Below are 19,249 nucleotides of genomic sequence, written 5' to 3'. Positions count from 1 at the left end.
CATATTTCTTTGCAATTTTCACTGTTGTTTCTTTTACCTCTTTTAATATTTTGAATCAGTGGTATGGTTTAACATTCGCAAAGGATATAAAGTTTTGTGGCAAAAAGTCTACCTGTTCTCAGACTCAGTCGGCTTCTCTCTGTAGAGAGTATTTGAAGAACTTCCTGTAGAGTGGAGACTTTGAGCCCTTCTAGGGCTTAATTGCCCTCTTGTTCACTCATTAGAGTGGTCTCTTGGCCTCAGAGTGACATCCACAGAGGACAGGTGCAGAGCACCACGTGGGCAGATCCTCCTGCCAGTGGGCCTTCTCTGTGCATGTCCCATCATCATAGGGTCTTTCTGGACAGGACCTTTGACCCGGAAGGGCAGCTTTGGGGGTATGCGGTTTCTGATATTTCCAGCTGTTTCTATGTCTCTTGCCCACAAAACATCAGAGAGGGACAGGAGACTTCATTATCAGTCCTTACCCATGAGGCAAAGTTAGTCCAAGAAATTGCTGGACCAGGATCCACAATGCAATTTCAGGGAAGGGCCCTTGGAATAGAAAAAAATTATTGTTTTGAGCCGTGGAGTCAATTCTGATTCATAGTGACCCTGTAGGGCAGAGAAGAATGGCCTCATGGGGGTTTCCAAGGTGGTAATCTTTATAGAAGCAGATGACCAGGTCTTTCTCCTGTGCTGCTCTGGGTCCAGACCATCCATTGACCTGGCAGGTAGCAGGAAAGTACTTAACTTTTGTACCACTGGGACCCCTTGGCTATAAAACGAAGACCAAATAGCAGCTCTTTTCCAGTACATGCCTGGCTCTGCACAGAGCACCTGTTAGCCATTGTTTCGCTTGAGTTCTTCAAGTAACTCTGCCAGGTTGCAATCTCCAATTCACAGATGGGGAACCGAGGCTTTTAGTTACCTGCCCAGTGGTATGACTCTAGGAAAGAAAAGAACCATTGTTGGAAGCCAGGTGGTCTGGCTCCTGGGCCCACGTTCTTGAAGTTGTTAGTACTGCTTTATGCCTTCTCTGGCTGGTCTTGTTCATCCGGCGTGCTGCAGTGTTTTCCTTCTCTTGTCATTCTCGAAAGGTGGATATGTCTGTTTGTTCTCTGTCCCCTTGTCTGGCATGTGAGCATCACGGGAATAGGACTTTCTTATTTATTTCTCCGTGGTGTCTGCGGCACTTGGTGGTTGAATGATCAGCCACTGGGCAGTCTTTGGTCAGTTTCTTCTATCAGCAGCTCTTTGGGGCAGAACCATGCTCTAACTTGCCCTTGATGTCCCAGTGCCTGGTGTTAGAATGGTCCCTGGGGGGTGTGGTGACAGTGGGTGGGTTACAGGAGGGCAGAGCCATGGGAGAGCAGGGCCGCCCACCTCCTGTGTGCAGGTGGACATGGACAGGTGTTGCTGAGGCTCAGGTGCGCCCCTCCCTCTCTTGCAGACCCTTCCTGGATATGGTGTACCACTCCCTGGACAGCCCCGATGATGACTACCATGCTCTCTTCGTGCTCTGCCTCCTCTACGCCATGTCACATAACAAAGGTAAGCACGCTGCCTCGCTCGCTTTCTCACCTGGGACGGTGTGCCCTTAGCGTCCCCCTCTGCTCGTATGAGAGCAAAGGACAACTCTCACTGAAGGTTTTCCTTCCTCACCTCTGCCAACTGTGGTAGAATGTCACAGGTCTTCTAGACTGAAGCCACGGGAGTTGGTTAGTCAGGCAGCTCGGGGGAGAAAGGTCGAAATGTGTGTCGTGTTCACACTGTGGTTTTCTTCCGACCCCTTGCTTTACAACTGGCTTAGCTTCCGACCTCTTTCCTAACATCAGAACTGAAATCAGTCAAACTGTAACCTTGGTTTTGCTATTTTTAACAGACGGTGCTCTTGCTGGGGTTCAGAGCTAAAATAGAGCCTGGGTAGAGTGTGTGGAAGCGTAGGTTTCCTTTCTGAAGAAAGATGTGGTTCTCTGGCTTCCCCTGTTGAGGATCATGACCAGGATTGGCTCCGAGGGAGTTGGCAGGTCTGATTAGAGTGTGTTGCTCACTCGTTTGAAGCTGTTGCCTGCTCAGGACAGAGCTTGGCGGTCTTAGCATGAGCAATACTGAACCTTCACCTCAGAATCTCTTAGAAGAAGAAATCATGACTGTGTTCCTTCTGGCCCCTGCTGAAAGCGAGGCTTGGTCTAGACTAGAAGACCTTGACCATGTGAATTTCTGGTTTAGTATGATTTTTTGGAAAACTTATTGAAGGACCTGGTGAAGTTGGTTTTTTTCTAAGACAGACTGATTTGTGACAGTAAGAAAACACTCAACGTAACTATCAGAAGCCATCCCCTAGAATATCAGGTCTTAGTCTCCAGAACTGTAAGAAACAGAGACTTTACAGATATGATTAGTTAGAATTCTGGTTTATCTGAGTAACCCTTGAATGGTATCACAGGTATGCTTGTAAGAGCAAGGCAAGGGAATTGAATACATATGTGAACGGGGTATATTGGTGTGGTGACCACACAGTGAGAGAGTAAGTCTCTTATTTCCAGTCACCAGAGTTGTGGCACTTTGTTAAGACACCAGTAGGAGACCAATATAATAATGATTTACTTATTCTTAAATCTCAAGTATGTGGTTGTGATAAATTAGTCCATTTGTGACAAGAGAATGTGTGGGAAAAAGCGCCCTCCCTCTTTCTCCACCAGCTCTCCTCTTCACAGACAGTCTGTATCCTTATCAATGTAAACCCGAGTGTAAGTGTCTGTGATTTTTATTTCCTACTATTCTTCTTTTTTTAATTGAGTTTGTAATGGAAGTTTATAGAGTACTTGGATTTCCATTCACTCATTGTTGCACGTTTTCCTCCCTGCCCTCCCAGTTTGCTTTTCTTTAAAAAAAAAAAGTTGTTTCATTGTTGTACAATTTCCCAACCCCCACCCCAGTCCACTTTACTATGCAGCTCTTATTCTGGACTGTTACCATACAAGTAATACCTAATCATATATTCCTTTCAAGTAGTTCTCTCCCTCATCGGTTTACGTGCAATGTACATTATTTATCCCCTCTTTTCTTAGATACCCCCAACCCCATTGTCAGTCCTATTTAATAACAACAGTGGCATTCTGTAGTATTTGTCCTTTTGTGACTGAGATAACTAACTCAGCATCATGTCCTTCAGGGTCACTCATCTTGTATATTTCATGAGTTCCTTGTTTTTCAATGCAGCATAGTATTCCAGGAGAGGATAAAATAGATGAGTGAGACCTTCTAAGAATCAAATCCCTATGCACATCAAAAAACTTCTCCAATAGTGTAAAAAGAAGAACCACAGACTGGGAAAAAATACTTGGTAATGACATGTCTGAAAAGGGACTTATATCTAGAATTTATAGAATACTCGAGCACCACAACAAGGTAAAGGTAAACAACCCAGTTGCAAACTGGGCACAGGATATGAACAGACACTTCACTTCAGATGGTGAACAAACACATGAAGAAAGATTAAAAATCCATAGCTCTAAGAGATATGCAAGGGAGCTCTGGTGGCCTAGTGGCAAGAAGCTGTACCGCAATCCCAAAGGTACACGGTTCGAATCCACCAGATGCTCTGCCGGAGAAGGAGGGACAATTTCCTCCTGTACCAGTCAGATCTGATTTGATGGTACATGCACAAAAAAGAATTTAAAAAAATGTAAAAAAAAAAAAAAGAGAGATATGCAAATCATAACAACTATGAGATATCGTCTCACCCCAGTAAGATTAGCAAAATTCAATGCTGGCAAGATGGTTGAGAAACTGGAATCCTAATTTACTGTTGGTGGGTGTGTTAAATGGTGCAACCACTATGGAAGGCAATATGGTGCTTTCTCAAAAAGTTGGAAATAGAAATACCATTTGACCCAGCAATTCCACTACTGGGAATATACCCTAAAGAAATCAGAACTGTCACCCAAACAGATATATGAACAACCATGTTTATTGCTGCATTGTTCACAATAGCAAAGGGATGGAAACAACCTAAGTGCCCATCAACAAGCAAATGGATAGAGAAGCTGTGGTATATTCACACAATGCAATGCTATTATTCCTCTTAAGCATAGTGTAAGGTGTTCTGTACTGTCTGTTCCGGACCTTTTCTCGTCTTCATTAGCATGTCATTTCACATCCATAGAACATGTATAGAACTGCTTCAGTCATTTTAATAACTTATATAGGCCTCACTTACTCTGTCATCCCCTTAGTGGGTGACATTCAGACATTGCCAGGTTTTTCCTGTTGCAGACAGGACCTCGGCAGCTCATCCCATATGTGATTGTGTTCCCACACAATTCTATGATTGTATCCTAGAGTTTTGAAAGAAATGTAAAATGAGCCAAACACTGTACTGGTGGTGTTGATTCTGAGTCATAGCAATCCCATAGGACAGGGTTTCTGAGCCTGTGTGTCTTCATAGTAGTAAACTGCCTCATCTTTCTCCTTGGAGTGGCTGGTGGGCTTGAACCAGTGACCTTTCAGTTAGAAGCCCAGTGCTTAAACTACTATGCTACCAGACCGCCTATAAAAGAAATATGGTAGATTCCAAAGGCAGCAGACATTTTCTTCTGCCTCCTTATTCAGCTTCTGGCTCAGGGCCTGGCATACAGGGTCCTCAGCTCCTGTGGCCTGTGACCAGAACTCTACAGGACCGACCACCTCTATGGATTGTCTACCACTCCCCTGGCCCCCCGCCCTCTCTGTCCCCCTCAACCAGTTCTACAGTCTTAACTTCAGCACATTGCATGTGGGAAACTCCTACTTAGTTGTTTCAGCAGTGCCTCAAAAAGGCAAATCTAAGGGGAGCTCTGGTGGCCTAGGGTCAAGAAGCTGCACTGCAATCCCTGAGGTATGCGGTTCGAATCCACCAGATGCTCTGCCGGAGAAGGAGGGGCCATCTCCTCCTGTACCAGTCAGATCCAATTTGATGGTACACACACAGAGAAAATAATAAAATTTTTTTAAAAGGCAAATCTAACATTATTACATTCACCCCCTACCTCTTAAAACCTCCCCGACCCCGTCTCACTTCCTGGATTATGTTTTAATTGAAATTGCCAACCAAGGCTGAAACTATGTGACCTTCCCTTTCCCTCTGCTGATCCCAGTGTTTAGTCATCTGATTTTGTCAGTTCTTCTTTTGTAGTTGATCTGAACAGCAGACTTTACCTGAGTGTCTGCCTGACTCTGAAGTAGGGACTGGAGGAGAGAAACAAAGGCAAGGGAGCAAGAGAAGGGAACATGCCATTTCACTGACATGTCACCTAGCCTCTGAAGGCTAAAAAATATATTGCTATTGTATAGTCTACCCTCTGTAGTACTCCCAGGTATCTTTTAATAACATCCTTTGGAATGTCTATCCCTTGTTTAGAAACATCGATCTTTTCTTGTCTCTTTTAAACTCTGTCCTGCTGAACTTGTCAATTGGAGTATCCAGGTGCTACTCACTTTTTTTACTTGATCTGCTTCTCAGGTCATCCCTTCATAGATCCTTGGCTTTGTCTCAGGGATTGTCACGGACGTAAACCTGTGACTACTGTCATAATACTCCCTGCTGTCGTATTATGTAATGCGACAAACACCAGAAACCCTTTCATTAACTTGGGCTAAAATGGAAAGTCTCTAGAAAGGCCACCAAGGAGGCTCACAGGATCCAGAAGCTGCTAAAAAGCCCAGGGAAGCACAAGGCCTGCCAGGTCTGGGGACTTCAGCAGCAGGATATCAGAGACCTTTCCTCCAGGGTCTTGAGTGGCCTCAGGAAACCCCAGCCTGGGAGCTTGTCTTAACCAGTTTCCAAGTTCTTGTGCAGCTGATTAGCTTGTTACTATGGCTAGGAACAGGGTCTTGTAGCATAGACTTGTCCCTGAGGGGCTCACCCTGTGTCTTGGACAGTTCCCATAGGAAGAAGCTTCTTTGGAAGCTTAATAGCCGTGTCTAACATACCTATTTGTTATGGAATAGCTCTGCCATCTTCTTGTATATATCCAAAGCTTTTTGGCCCCTGCTCTTTCTTTTTTTTTTTTTTTTTCCTGCTCTTTCTTGTTCCCCTGCTTTAACACCTGTTGATATTTTTCTTGTCCATGAGGTTTCCATTCAGAAGACATCCTTTCCCAAAAGCTTTCTCTGATCCTCTCAAATGGGGTTTGTACTGAGTTAGCACCATCCATTGTGTCATTTATTGTATATTGCTGGATTTGATTTTATTTAACTGAAAAATCTTTTTTAGGTTTGTCCAGCAACAATAGCAGAGTTCAACACAGCCACAAACAGCAAATGCTGGCAAGATTATGGAGAGATTGGGACTTTTATTCACTGCTGGTAGAAATGTAAAATGGTAGACCCCCTATGGAAGGCAGTCTGGTACTTTCTCAAAAAGTTGGAAATATAAATACTATTTGACCCAGCAATTCCACTGCTTAGAATGTACCCTAAAGAAACCAGAGCCACAACTCAAACAGATATATGCACATCCATTTATTTATTGCTGTGTTACTCACTATAGCAAAGAGATGGAACCAACCCAAGTGCCCATCAACAAATGAATGGGGAAAAAACTATGATACAGTCACACAATGGAATATTACACAGCATTGAAAAGCAATGAACTCGTAAAACATTGCACAACATAGGGAAGCCTCAAGGACGTTATGCTGAGTGAAATATCTTAGTCACAAAAAGATAAATACTGCATAACACCGCTGCTCCAAAATAGGACAGACATGGAAGGATTGAGGAGAGAATGGGGAAAGAGTGGATAGATAATGAACACTGCATTAGAGCAGATGAGGGGAAGAACTGTCCAAGAGAATATATGATTATGTATTATATGTTTGAGAACAATCTGGAACAAGGGAGGCATTGCCGTGTGGGCTGGGGGAAGGGGGGAAAATGTACAGCAATGAATAAAAATAATGAGGAAAGAATTGACGGTTTGTATATCTATATTCATGAATGTTGCTGGACCATAGACTTGTAATTTGTTTGGTTTTGTTATCAGATTAGTGCTTACCCTATGGAACAAATTAATTTGATTCCACTTTCTGACATAGTTCTTTTGGTAGAACTGATTAATTTCTTCCTTAACTGAAGATCTGATCCATATAGAATTTATCATTGAAGGCTTCTTAGCCTGGAGTTTTGAGGGGTGATTTTACTCAATTTAGGGCTATTTATGTTATCTATTTCTTCTTTAGTAAATTTTAGTATATTGAGTCTTTCAAGGAATTTGACATTTGATCTAAATTGTTGAATTTCTTGGCATAAACTTATTCATGATATCCTTTTAGTTACAAAATCAGTTCTGGTGTCCACTCTTAAATTCTTGGTTGATAAATTGAATCTTTAGGATTTTTCTTTTCTAGAACATTCTGTGTAGAAGATTCTCAATTCTGTTGATATCTTTAAAGAAATTGGTTTTGGTCTTGTTTATTGATTTACTGTTTCACTTCTATGTTTCTTTCTGTTTACTTTTGATTTAATTTGTTTGCTGTTCTCTTAAATTTCTCTTTTGTGCACCTTAATACATAAATGGATGCATGTATGAAAAACATGATAACCGTGACACATCACATTCCCATTGTTTCAGAGACTCCCTCAGGTGGTTCCTTTACAGTCACATCCTCTCCAGCCATCAGTGATTTTTAACCTTTCTCTGTCTTTTTTTAATTTTTTATTTAATGCTATATATTTCCCTCTAAACTCTGATTTAGCTATATCCAGTAAATCTTGGCCTGCGTAATTGTATTTTCATTTTGTTTAAAATATAGTTCCTTTACAGTTTTTTTTTCCTTGACACATAGATTATTTAGAAGTATATTTAACTTCCAAATGGTTGGACATGTTCCAGAGATCTTTTTCTATTGATTTCTAATTTAATTTTTTCCGGTTGGAGAACTTACTTTGTATGATTTAATTCTTTTAAATTTGTTGTGGCTTCATTTACAGCCTCAAATATGGTAGATCTTGATAAATGTTCCATGTTCAATAGAATAAAAAAGAAGGTCCGTTCTGCTGTTAGGTGGCATGTTCTCTTATTGTCATGTAGGTCACATTGGTTGAGAGTATTCAAGTCTTCTGTATCCATATTGGTAGGATTTTTGTGGTGGTTTTTTTGGTCCCTGTCCTCTATTGACATCTTCCAACTCCATTGCCCCTTTTTTCTTGTGGTTGTAAGCTTTTGCCTCATGTGCTGTTATTGGAGGTGTAAGCAATTAGCATTCATTGTTAAGTGTTCCTGAAAATTTGATCTCTTGTTCATTATAAAATAAGCCTTTTAACTCCATGAAACAGGGAACTATGGGTAGCTTGGTGGTAAAGAATTGCACTGCCAACCCAAAGTACATGGTTCAAATCCACCGGTTGCTTTGCTGAAGAAAGTTGGGCAGTCTCTTCATGTGCGACTTACTGCCTCTGAAAACCCAATACAGGCGCTGAAACCTACTTTTGTTTGATGTTTGTGTCATCATTCAGTTTTTGTTTTATCAGTGTTGTATCTTTTTCTGTACTTTTAACCTAGATATACATGGGGTGTCCATGAGCTGGAGTTTATTTAATAGTAGTTTTATATAAGGGAGCTCTGGTGGCCTATTGGCAAGAAGCTGCACTGCAGTCCCGAAGGTACGTGGTTTGAATCCACCAGATGCTTTGCTAGAGAAGGATGGGCAATCTCCTCCTGTTCCAGTCATGTCCTATTCGAAAGTACACAACAGGGTAAAAATTGGAAGGAAGGAAGGAAGGGAGGGAGGGAAGGAGGAAGGAAGGAAGGAAGACAAATAGCAGTTTGTGATGTCTATGTTTAAGTAGATTTTGTGTAACCCACAGATAGTTAAGCCCTGCTGTTTTGAATTCAATATGACAGTATCTGCCTTTTAATTAGTTCTCAAGTTCAGGCCATTTATGTTAGTAGGCTTATCACTGTTGGGTTTGACTCTGCCATCTATTTTCATATTTATCTTTTATATTTGTGCTGTCTTTTCTTTGTTCCATTTCCCTTCTATCCTGTTGTCTTTTGATCAGCTGAATATTTTTTTGTGGTTTTAATTTTAGCCCCTTTTTATACTTGTTAGTTATATCTTTGTTTTCTTTTTTGGTGGTTCTGGGATTTACTCTGTATTTAAACTGTAACTGATATATATGAATTTTTAAATTCATACACATATATCTTTAACATGTCATGATCTACATTTCTTTTTATCTTAAGAAAATAAGACTGGAACAACTGAATCACATAATTGGTATATGTTTAATTTTTCATTATAACTCCCACACTGTTTTCCAGAGTTTCTGGATAATTATGCATTCCACTATCCATGTGTGAAAATTCTAGTTTCTTCACATCCTCTCACTAACACTTAGTATGGTCAGATCTTCAGTTTTGCCATTCAGATAGGCATTTGATTTTAATTTGGATTTGTCTAGTGACTGACGATGTTGAACATATCTTCATGTACTTATTTTTGCCATTTGCTTATCTCCTTTGGTGAAGTATCTGCTCAAGCGAATTGCCCATTTTGTATTGAGTTGTTTCTTCTTATTGACTTAGAACAGTTATTTATACACCCTCTCCTCACTTACTGATGTGGGTTAAGTGCCAAAGACCAAATTGTTATGTGAATATATGCATTATGCAAAAATGAAGAATAATCACATCATCAAATGGAGAATGACTGCGTCATTACCTGGGAAGCCACTGAAAATCATAACCATAATCATAGTCAGGTTGATACATAAGTTTAACCAACACAACAACCAGAATTAATTTACTTTGCACCTTGCCATTTGTTATTGCCAGACTGATATCATTAACACGCAAAGTAATTGGACAGTAGATTTTCTGCTATTTTCCGTGTAAATGCAAAATGTTGAATAGCAAAATAGTCGATAAATGAGGAATAAGTGTATATCCTGACTTTGTCAGAGATAATGTATTTTGCAAAGATTTTTTCCTAGTCTGTGACTTGTCTTTTTATTCTTGCAACAGTTGTCTTTTGTGGTGCAGACATTTTAATTTGGTGGTTTTTCCATGTCCGCTTTTTAAATATCTCTTTTCCTGTGCATGCTTTCTCTTCTAGCTGCACCACTAGGCCTTTGAAGGCAAGGAAGTAGTCTTTCCGATGCCCCTGCACTTGGTCAGCACCAACCAATATTTACTGGCTGCCTGGCAGTTCCCCAAGTGTATCCTCTCCCTGTAACTTGTGCCTGGGCCTCCATCAGGAAGGTGCTGCCTGGGATGTTGAGATAACAGCTTGGACACAGGGAAGGTGACCTTCCACAGGGACAGAGGACACATAGGTGCATTTCTAGTTCATTGCTATCCTGAAGGACTTCCTCTTTGGAGCCTGTTCTGTAGTTACAGGGAAGTCAAGCAGTTAGTGATGTAATGCTTGGTGATGTGACGTGGCATGGAGAGCTGATCCTCCAGATCCTGACTGTGAGCTCACCTCTATTTTGTGGGAACTTCTCTTTTTTAAATTCTTTTTCCCCCTTGTCATATACTGTCGAATTGCATCCAACTGGTACAGGAAGCGATTGCCCCTCCTTCTCCAGCAGAGCATCTGGTGGATCCAAAACCACGTGCCTTCGGGACTGCAGTGCAGCTTGCCACGAGGCCACCAGAGCTTCTTGGGAACTTTTCTTAAAAGAGTAAACCTGTCTATTGGAAAGAATTTCATTCCTCCCTGGTTTCATGTTAATGCCATTTGTTTGTTAATTCTTTCACCTTTCCAACAAGTATTCTGAAGCCTCTCCTAGATGCTAGACACATGGTCAATATTGAGAATACAATATTGAAAATATTGGTAAACCTAATATTTAGGGAACTCTGGTGGCCTTGTGGTAAGAAGCTGCATTATAATCCCAAAGGCACACAAACCCGCAGGTTCAAATTCACCAGCTGCTCCACGAGAAGGCTGGACAATCTCCTGTGCAGTTTCTGAGGCTGTACCACCTCTGAAAACCTACTGGAAGGTCAGCTGTGGATTGGTTCTGACTCAGTGGCACACAACAACAATAACAACTTTCAAAGAGCCTGCATCATGCTAGAAGAGACAGTGAACCAATAAACAGATGAGAACAGTAACTTTGGATAGTGCAACTTAAAATGAATATAATACCAGGAGGGTCCATAACAGGCTGGACAGCCAGGAAAGGCCTGAGAAAGGAGGAGAAAACGGCCTGTGATGATAGAAGGACACCTCACCAGGTTACAGGGAGGATAGCAAGTGCCAAGGCAGACACAGCCTGGAGTGTGGTGGAGGCCACGAGGTAAGTGGAGCACATCTTCTGGAAACTCAGTAGATTGCAGTAGGTGCTGAGATAGGCTTTTGATGCCAGGGGAAGCATTGAGCATTTTTCAAGCAGGAAAGTATCCTATCATATACACAGCTTATGTACGTTAGCTTTCTTCTCAAAGGGACTCTGTTTCATTTGAAAATTACCTTTGGTTCCCAAAGATCCCGACCAGCCAGATCACAGTGAGTGTTCGGTAGCTCGCTTTACTTGTTTATTCGGCAGCCACACATGGAGCACTGTCCATGTGCCAGGCAGCGTACTCGGCAGGGGCACTGTAGGCTGGCCAAGGCCCTTGCCCAAGAATGATGGCCAGATGTTGAAATGGCTCCTGATAAAGGGCGAGTAAAGAGGCTATGAGAGTGTGTGAGGCCTCTGCAGGATTCCATCCATTTGTTGGGTTCCTGGGGTGGCAGGTGATCATAGCATATGGTGGGCAGTTGTTCTGAGGGCCGGCAGGCTGGAGTCAGGCTGCAGGATGTCTGGGCCATGACTGTGAACTGCATGCTGTGGGCCACTGGAGGACGTGAGCCAGGAAGTGAACTGACTTAATCTCCATCGCCGCCAGAGCCGCCAGAACGGGTTAGCACTTTTAACCAGAAGGCTGGAGGCCAGGAGAGACAAACGTGGGCAGTGTTTAGAGTTGAAACGAAAACGATCTCTGCGCCTTGAACACACACTTCGTGAGCACCTACTCTACGTGAAGCACTGTTGTAGGCACTGGGGGGCGGGGGATCTCATGAGTCTCAGGTGATAATCTCGTGACTCGAGTTCACGTGACTGCGTAGTGATAGAAGACAACATGCAGGGTGAGGCCTGGTAAGCAATAGCTGGTGATGTGGTGGTTCCTGGCAAGGTGGTCAGGAAAGAACATCAAAGCCAAGGCTTGCAGAGTACAGAGGCAGCTCTTCAAAGAGCCAAGACCAAAGCACAGACAGCAGGATGAGCATGTGCAAAGGCCCTGAGGTGGTCACGGGTTTTCAGGATGAGGAACAGAGAGCAGGCGGGTGAAACTGGCTAGGAGGGCAGGAGCCAGATGATGGGCTTTAAAGGCCGTGAATAGCAACTCCAGTTTTATTCCAAACACAGTGGGAAACCACATTTTCAAGTAGGAGAGTGTGATTAGATGGGACTTTCTAAAGAATACTCTGCTGGGAGAAGAGTAGATTATCTGGGATTGGGGAGGAACCACGAGAGAGGAAGCTGGGAACTTGTTAGGAAGCTATTGCAGTGGTTCCGGAAGAGATAGAGATAACATGGACTGGAGTGGGCCATTGGCCCTGGCACTGGGGAAGCTGGAAGGATTTCAGATGTTTTTCGGAGCTGGAGCCAGGACATGTGATAGTGGAGGGGCGGGAGGAGGGTGGACGGCGAGTGGAATGGAAGAGTCAAGGATGACTTCTGGCTTTCAGCTTTACTGACTGTGTGGTGCAGTTTGCTGAAATCAGCATAATGGGAGAGATGAAGAGGGTCTTTTTTGGGGGGTGGGGTGAAGTCACTCTGTGGGTTTTCCTGCCATTTCTCAAACTAACCAACTTGGCAGGAGAGTTCAGGTTTGACCCCCCCAAAAGGACCTTAGGGGAGGCCATCTAGTGGGTACCTGGCACCTGGTTTGTGTACTAATCCTGGTCTCTGGGTATAGGGTCTGCATTTGATGGGTTTGGTTTGGGTGTTTTTTTTTCTTTTTGTTGTCCCCCCCCCCTTTTTTTATTTGCTAGATAGCAGGCAGGTTGCTGTACATTACCCTTGGTCTCTCTTTTCCAGATCCTTACCCCTCAAGGAGGCTCCCTAATGAGATGGGCTCTTTCTGATAGATTTTTCATCATAAGACAGTTTTAACATAAAAGCAATGTTAATAAAAACCAAATGTTAGCTCAGGCCTTCCAGTAAATCATAATAGATTAGATGCTGCACCGAAATGAATATCCCACAGTGGAGAGGGTTGGATGGTTGGAGAGAACACTCTCGTGGTGATTCAATTGGGCCACATAATGAATTCGAGTTCATATCTGTAATAGAAAAATGCAGCCTCTGCTCTGGTCAAGTCTGCCTCAGTCCTGGTCCAGTAGGAGGGGTGGGGGTGGGGGGAGGAAGGTGCAGCTGTTGTGTTCTTAACAGCTCCCTTCTACTCCCCCTCAGCTTCTGCCCCTCCATTTCTCATTGTTTCCCCAAGCGGAATCTTGGCCTTTTTGTTTTTTTGTGTTTTGCTGAGAAGTTACTGGAACATGGCTGAGAGGTATGGGAAAGGTTGAAAGGTAATAGGATAAAGGGAAGCTTTTGCCATGCCAAGAGCTGGCAAAACATCATCTTGGATCTCGGCTGACACATAAGCAGAACTGGAAGTACATTGGACATCAGCCCAACATCTGGTTAGCTTTCGAAATTGTTGGTCTATAGTTTTCCAAAGCTGGCCAGGCTTGCGTGACTGCAGCCAAGGAGAACTTTCATGGTCACAGGAAAAAAGAAAAGATTATTTACCTGGTGCTGTCACAGTCTCTCTCTAATTCTTTGTACAGAGCTTTGGGCCAGCTACCCTCAAATGGGGGTCCAACTGGGGAGAAAGAATCCAGAACTTAGAAAAGAGGATCAGTAACTAGTTAGTGACATGGGGGAGTCTCACCCTCCCCTTCTACTTTGGATTCTTTGAATTACTTGTCACTCGGGTCCCCACGCCCGTGGCTGCTGGATAGATGTGATGGAGGCGGGAGAGCAATTCTAACTTGCCTGACGCCGTCGGGAAGAAAACTAGGAAGCACATGCTCTGCTGGAAGTTTCAGAACGTCAGTGCATCTTCCTGGGGCACGTGTAGTTCATCAGGATCACCAGGCACTTGAGGGTCAGAGCAAATAGAACCATTTCGCATCTACACTGTTAGTTTCCGCTGGAGGGAAGATGCCCAGCAAAGAAACTGACTTCATTGGGTTTGCAGTCGAAGCTGCCTTTGCTGACTGAGGACTTTAGTGTGTGTGCGCGTGTGCCTGTGTTTGTGTGTGTGTGTGTGTGCGCGCACGGTTTTATTCCTCTTTCCCATGCATGTACCTGTCGTGTTGTGACAAGACTGTCAGTCACTGTTTTGTCAGTCGGGTGGTTTACACCCAAATCATATGCTTCTCCCCAAAATAAACACCTTCCCAGTAATCATGGTGATGATGATGTGATGCTTGTTGTAGAAAAATTAGAACGAGGACTATTTTCACTTGCCTGTGATTATACCACCTTAGGAAAACAACTTGTAGCAGTTTTGCTTCCAGATCTTTCCTTCCTGCCTTGTGTCGGTGAAGTGATGGTTGGGTTGTTTTGCTTGGTGGTCATATGGGGGCTTCTGGTCTCTCTGCCTGTGTCCCTGGTATGGAGATATAGACCCCAGTTTTCATATATTTTTGATTCTTCTCCAACTGTTTCTTTTGTAGTGGGCTAAGTTTGATCAGTTCACTTCTAAAAATAATTTTGTTAACTAAACAAACATTGATAGAGCCTTGTCTTTGTGCCAGATAGGTGCTGATGGTCCTGAGGGTTTCAGCACGTGAGGGAAAGAGAAGAACAAGCTTGAGCTCAGGACTGATGGTCTTGGGAGGGAGGCAGGCCACCTGGGCGTCTCCACTCTCTGTTTGTCTCAGGCAGGCTTCATCACTCTGCGTCTCAGCCTCATCATCTATAAAATTGCTTTCGAAGGAGGGACAATCTCCTCCTGTACCAGTCAGATCTGATTTGACGGTACACACACACACACACACACACACACACACACCTCAAAAAATTTTTTTAAAAAAAATGCTGTCTATAGTAGCACTTCTTTCACAAACTAAAGGTTAACAGTATACGTGACTCCCTATTACCATTTATGCTGTGCTTCCTGTGTGAAGGAAAAGATAGAGGGGTTAAGCCCTCAGGTGCTAATTTACCTGGGATAAAAGACTTCTTCATCTGCTCCTGTAAAGACAGGTAACCCTGTGGACAGTCCTACTCTGCTCCGTAGGGGTCGCTGTGAGTCAAGAAAGATTTGACAACACTCAATGACATGTGAAGGAATCTTCTCTTTTTAGCAAATGCTCTCCTCTTTTCTCCCGCAAACACCCTACCTTTACTCAGAGAGGCTCGGCTTGTTGTGTTGTTTATGCTTTTGTTTTGATTTTGAGTAAGTACTGTGCTAAATGGTAAAGCTTGCTTGAAAGTCCTCATGTCTTTTCCAAGACTCTGGGACTCCGGAGTGGCTGGTGTTTTGAACTGCAGGCTGGCCTTATAACTTGGGGACCAAGACAAAGCAAAACAGTAGAAGGGATTTTCGAGGCTGTGGTCCGAGATAGGGACACCAAGCCTAGGCCCCAGCACAGGAGACACTTTGGGAAGAGAACTCAGAGAGCGTTTTCCTCAAGGTTTGCCATGTCTTGTGTCGATTGTAGTCCATTCTTCATCTTCCCATGGTGCCTTTGGTTACGCTCACCTTGTATGAATGCATTGCACCATCAAGTCTGTTTGGAGGAAAGTGCTGGAAGCCAGGAATCACCTGAGTGGACCTAGGGACCTGGAGGCCACCCACCTCAGCCAGAGTGCGTCCTGGGTGCTCCCTGCTACTTGGTGCTCCCTACCGCCTGCCACACAGATCCTAGTTTCCCCGCCCCCTACTCTGACCTAATTGCTTTTTCCACAGTCTCTTTCCTAACCCTTCCACCGCTCTACCAGACAGACACCTTGCAGGTTGCCTTTGACCCATCCTTCCAGCTTAAGATAGCTTCAGAATCTTATCAGGAGCAGCCCGTCCCTGAGGATGGGCCTGAGCACCAGCCCTGCTGGCCCTCCTGTTGAGTATCAACTAGTTTTTTCTAACTTGTAGTGACATCATCTAACAGTCGAGCTGCCCCATAGGCTGTAGTTCCCTCAGCATGCAGCTTGATTTTGTCGGCTCAGTTGCTGCGTGTTCGCTCACAGGTCGCACAGCCGTCCGCTCCTCCTGCCATCTTCTGGTGTGCCTCCCACTCTCCTTTAGAATCATCCTGGTTCCTGTTGTACCTGACTGCTCTGTGCCCTCAAGGAAAGGATTTGCAATCTCTGTGCTGCCTTTTTATCCCCATAGGAGGGCCTTGGATTTGGAAATCTGGTCCTGCCAAGTGCTTCAGGTGTTTAATCTTGTGGACCCCTCCTGTTGGGGGAAGGCAGCCGATCACCAGCCGAGGAAGGCCATGAGTGTTTTCTCAGGGTGAGAAGACTGTCACATCGCTCTTTTTTTTTTTTTTAAAGTCAAAGAGGGGAAAATAATACGAAAGAGACAAAACAGACTTTTCCAGGAAAATTAAAGAACTGAGCAAATGTGTTCCTGCTCTGGGTTTTGTGGGCCACCACCACATTCCAGAGGAAGCAGCAATGGGCTTTCTCCACTGGCCTCTCAGAAGCTGAGATTGGTGGTCAGATCATGAAGTTGAGTGAAGCCATGTGGAGGCAGAGGAGCCTTTCTATTCCCAGAAACCACTGACCGAGTTTCCAAAGACCAGCCAGCATTGACATTGCTGGAAAGAACAAATGCTCCAAAAGGCCAGTTGAGGTGTGGATCAGTTCCCACTCAGAGGTTCCACATACAGCAGAGTGAAGCATCACCTGACACTGAACCATCTCCACAATCGTTGCTGTATTCGAGCCCGTTGTAGCTTCTATGCTGGTTCTTAATAAGGATCTTTCATGTTTTGCTGTCCTGCTTTGCCTAACATGATGTCCTTCTCTGGGGACTGATCCATCCAGGTAACGTGCCCAAAGTACACGAGGTGAACTCTTGCTGTCTTTGCTTTTACAGAGCATTCTAGCTGTACTACTTCCAAGACAGATCTATCTGTTCTTCTGGCAGCTCAGAAGAACGTTTAATACTCTTTACCAACACCCTAATACAAGGTCTTGTAGAGGGTGAAACTAAGTCTCTCCTTGGAGACTAGGATTTTGAAGCTCTGTCTCACATACTTCGGGCATGTGTCCAGGAGAGACTCGTCCTTGGAGAAGGACATCATTCTTGGAAGGGTGGAGGGACAGCACAGGACTGGAAGACCCTGGATGAGATGGATTGATATAATAACTGGAGCAATGGGGATTGATGTGTCAGAATTAGTGAGACTGGCTCAGGACAAGGAAGGGTTCAGAGCTGCTGTACTATGGGCCACAGGAGACTCAATGGCACATAACAACAACAACATATTACATTAGTTGTTTTTTATTTAAGCCTCTTGTTTAGAGTCAACAAGACCTCATGAAGGCCTTTGTATTTAAAAGTCAGTTGTTATTTTATTTTGGAGGAACACTCTTCTAAGTGGTACAGCACTCTTCTGTCATTTGCTATACTGACATAATCTGGGCTTGCTGTGATGCTGAACCTTGTGACATTGGGGTGTCATAAGGCATAATAATCACTACTGGTGGACATTATTTGATGGATCTCCCAGTTTAAGACAGGTTTGGAAGCATGAGTGACATCCACGTCGTAAACATGCTTCTGGAAATTCTATGAATTTTGAGGAACAACAATATAGTTGTAGGCCATTTGTTCATAGGGTCGCTATGAGATGTGCTCAACTCGATGGCAGTACATGATATAAGACATCAATTCTTTGATCTTTATTCATTAACTAGGTTTTACATGCATGTGAGACTTGAGTGAATTGTATCATAGTCCTTAAAGTGAAATCTTTTCTCTTAAACACTAAAGAGGTCTTTCATAGCAGACTTGCCCCTTCACTGCTGCTTCCAAGGACACTGACTACAGAGCCAAGTGAAATGAAATCCTTGTTGTCAATCTTTTCCCCGTTTATCATGATGTTGCTCATTGGTCAACTATGAGGATTTTTGTTTTCTTGAGTTATAATCCATACTGAGGGCTGTGGCCTTTGATCTGCACCAGTAAGTACTTCGAGTCCTGGTCACTTTCAGCAAGCAAGCTTGTGCTGCCTGCCACATCAGGTTGTTAATGACTCTTCCTTCCATCCTGATGCCACATTCTTCTCAGTAGTCCAACTTCTCAGATTGTTTGCTCAGCATGAGTAAATAATTACTTATTACTGAGTAAGTATGGTGGAAGGTTATAACCCTGTTGCACACCTTCCTGATTTTAAGCCATGTAGTTTCTCCTTGTTAAAACAATTGGCTGCTGTTGGTCTGTGTACAGGTCCTGCTTGAGCACAATTAAGTGTTCAAGAGATTCTGCCTACCGTTTAATAAACCAGAGCACTTCAGAGTGAGATGTTTAGCATCAAAATAGGATAGAAAATCCACAAATTCAATTTTCATTGCAATCAAGTTCTTTGAGAAAGCCTCATCTGTGGTTTGTGTGAAAGAGAGACCGTGGAAGCACTGCCCAGCGCAACCCTCAGACCGTCCCTCACGCGTGTCATCTCCTTGGCATGGCTTCACCTCTCAGCTGCAGCTGGAAGGAATTCAATAAAGCAAGATATATTGTTATAGCTTATTACGTCAACGTGTGTGTGGGGGAGTGGGGGAGGTTACTTAGAACCCAGACCATCAGCCCTTCAATGCTATCCTCCACTATTGTGTCAAGGTTCTAAATGAGGCGTCATCTGGTACTCAAAGGGCCGTATTTCAAGAGTTCCCAGAAGTGCCACCTTCCCCCTCTTTTGGAGAATAACAGGAAAAGACGTGCTTGAAGCACAAACAATCTTTTTGGTTCTCAAAGCTTGGATCAAACTAAATGTTTGTTTCTACAAGTGTATTTTTCAAGAGCCATGTTGGAAGCAAGGCTGAGCTCTTTGGAACTCGTCTAACTCGAGACCTGGGCTGCTCCAGTAGCCCTGCCTAGTCTTCTGTCTCCCCAGCCCTCAGTATTGTTTACAGTGCCCGTTTTTTCTTAACCTCACCCCCACACCATTCAAGCTCACCTCCATCATAGATTTTGTCTTTAAAATGTTGTTAGTTTTCACTGGAGGGAAAAAAATCCCCGTTTTCTCGCCAGCTAGTCATATAC

General features: G+C 43.7%; 1 protein-coding gene across 1 annotated transcript in view; it reads left to right on the top strand.

Moving 5' to 3' along the window:
* CLEC16A (C-type lectin domain family 16, member A) overlaps window positions 1-19,249 on the top strand; it is a 262,635-nt gene that overhangs the window by 85,442 nt on the left and 157,944 nt on the right. The window contains exon 13 of the mRNA XM_006895232.1: window positions 1,433-1,533. Coding sequence (XP_006895294.1) covers window positions 1,433-1,533 — 101 coding nt within the window. The remainder of the gene's footprint in view (window positions 1-1,432; window positions 1,534-19,249) is intronic.

Source organism: Elephantulus edwardii, unplaced genomic scaffold, assembly GCF_000299155.1.
Source record: "Elephantulus edwardii isolate Elephantulus edwardi_28Jun2011 unplaced genomic scaffold, EleEdw1.0 scaffold00162, whole genome shotgun sequence".
Taxonomy (NCBI): Eukaryota; Metazoa; Chordata; class Mammalia; order Macroscelidea; family Macroscelididae; genus Elephantulus; species Elephantulus edwardii.
Note: the sequence above shows the minus strand (reverse complement) of the source record. Positions and strands in the feature narration are given on the sequence as shown.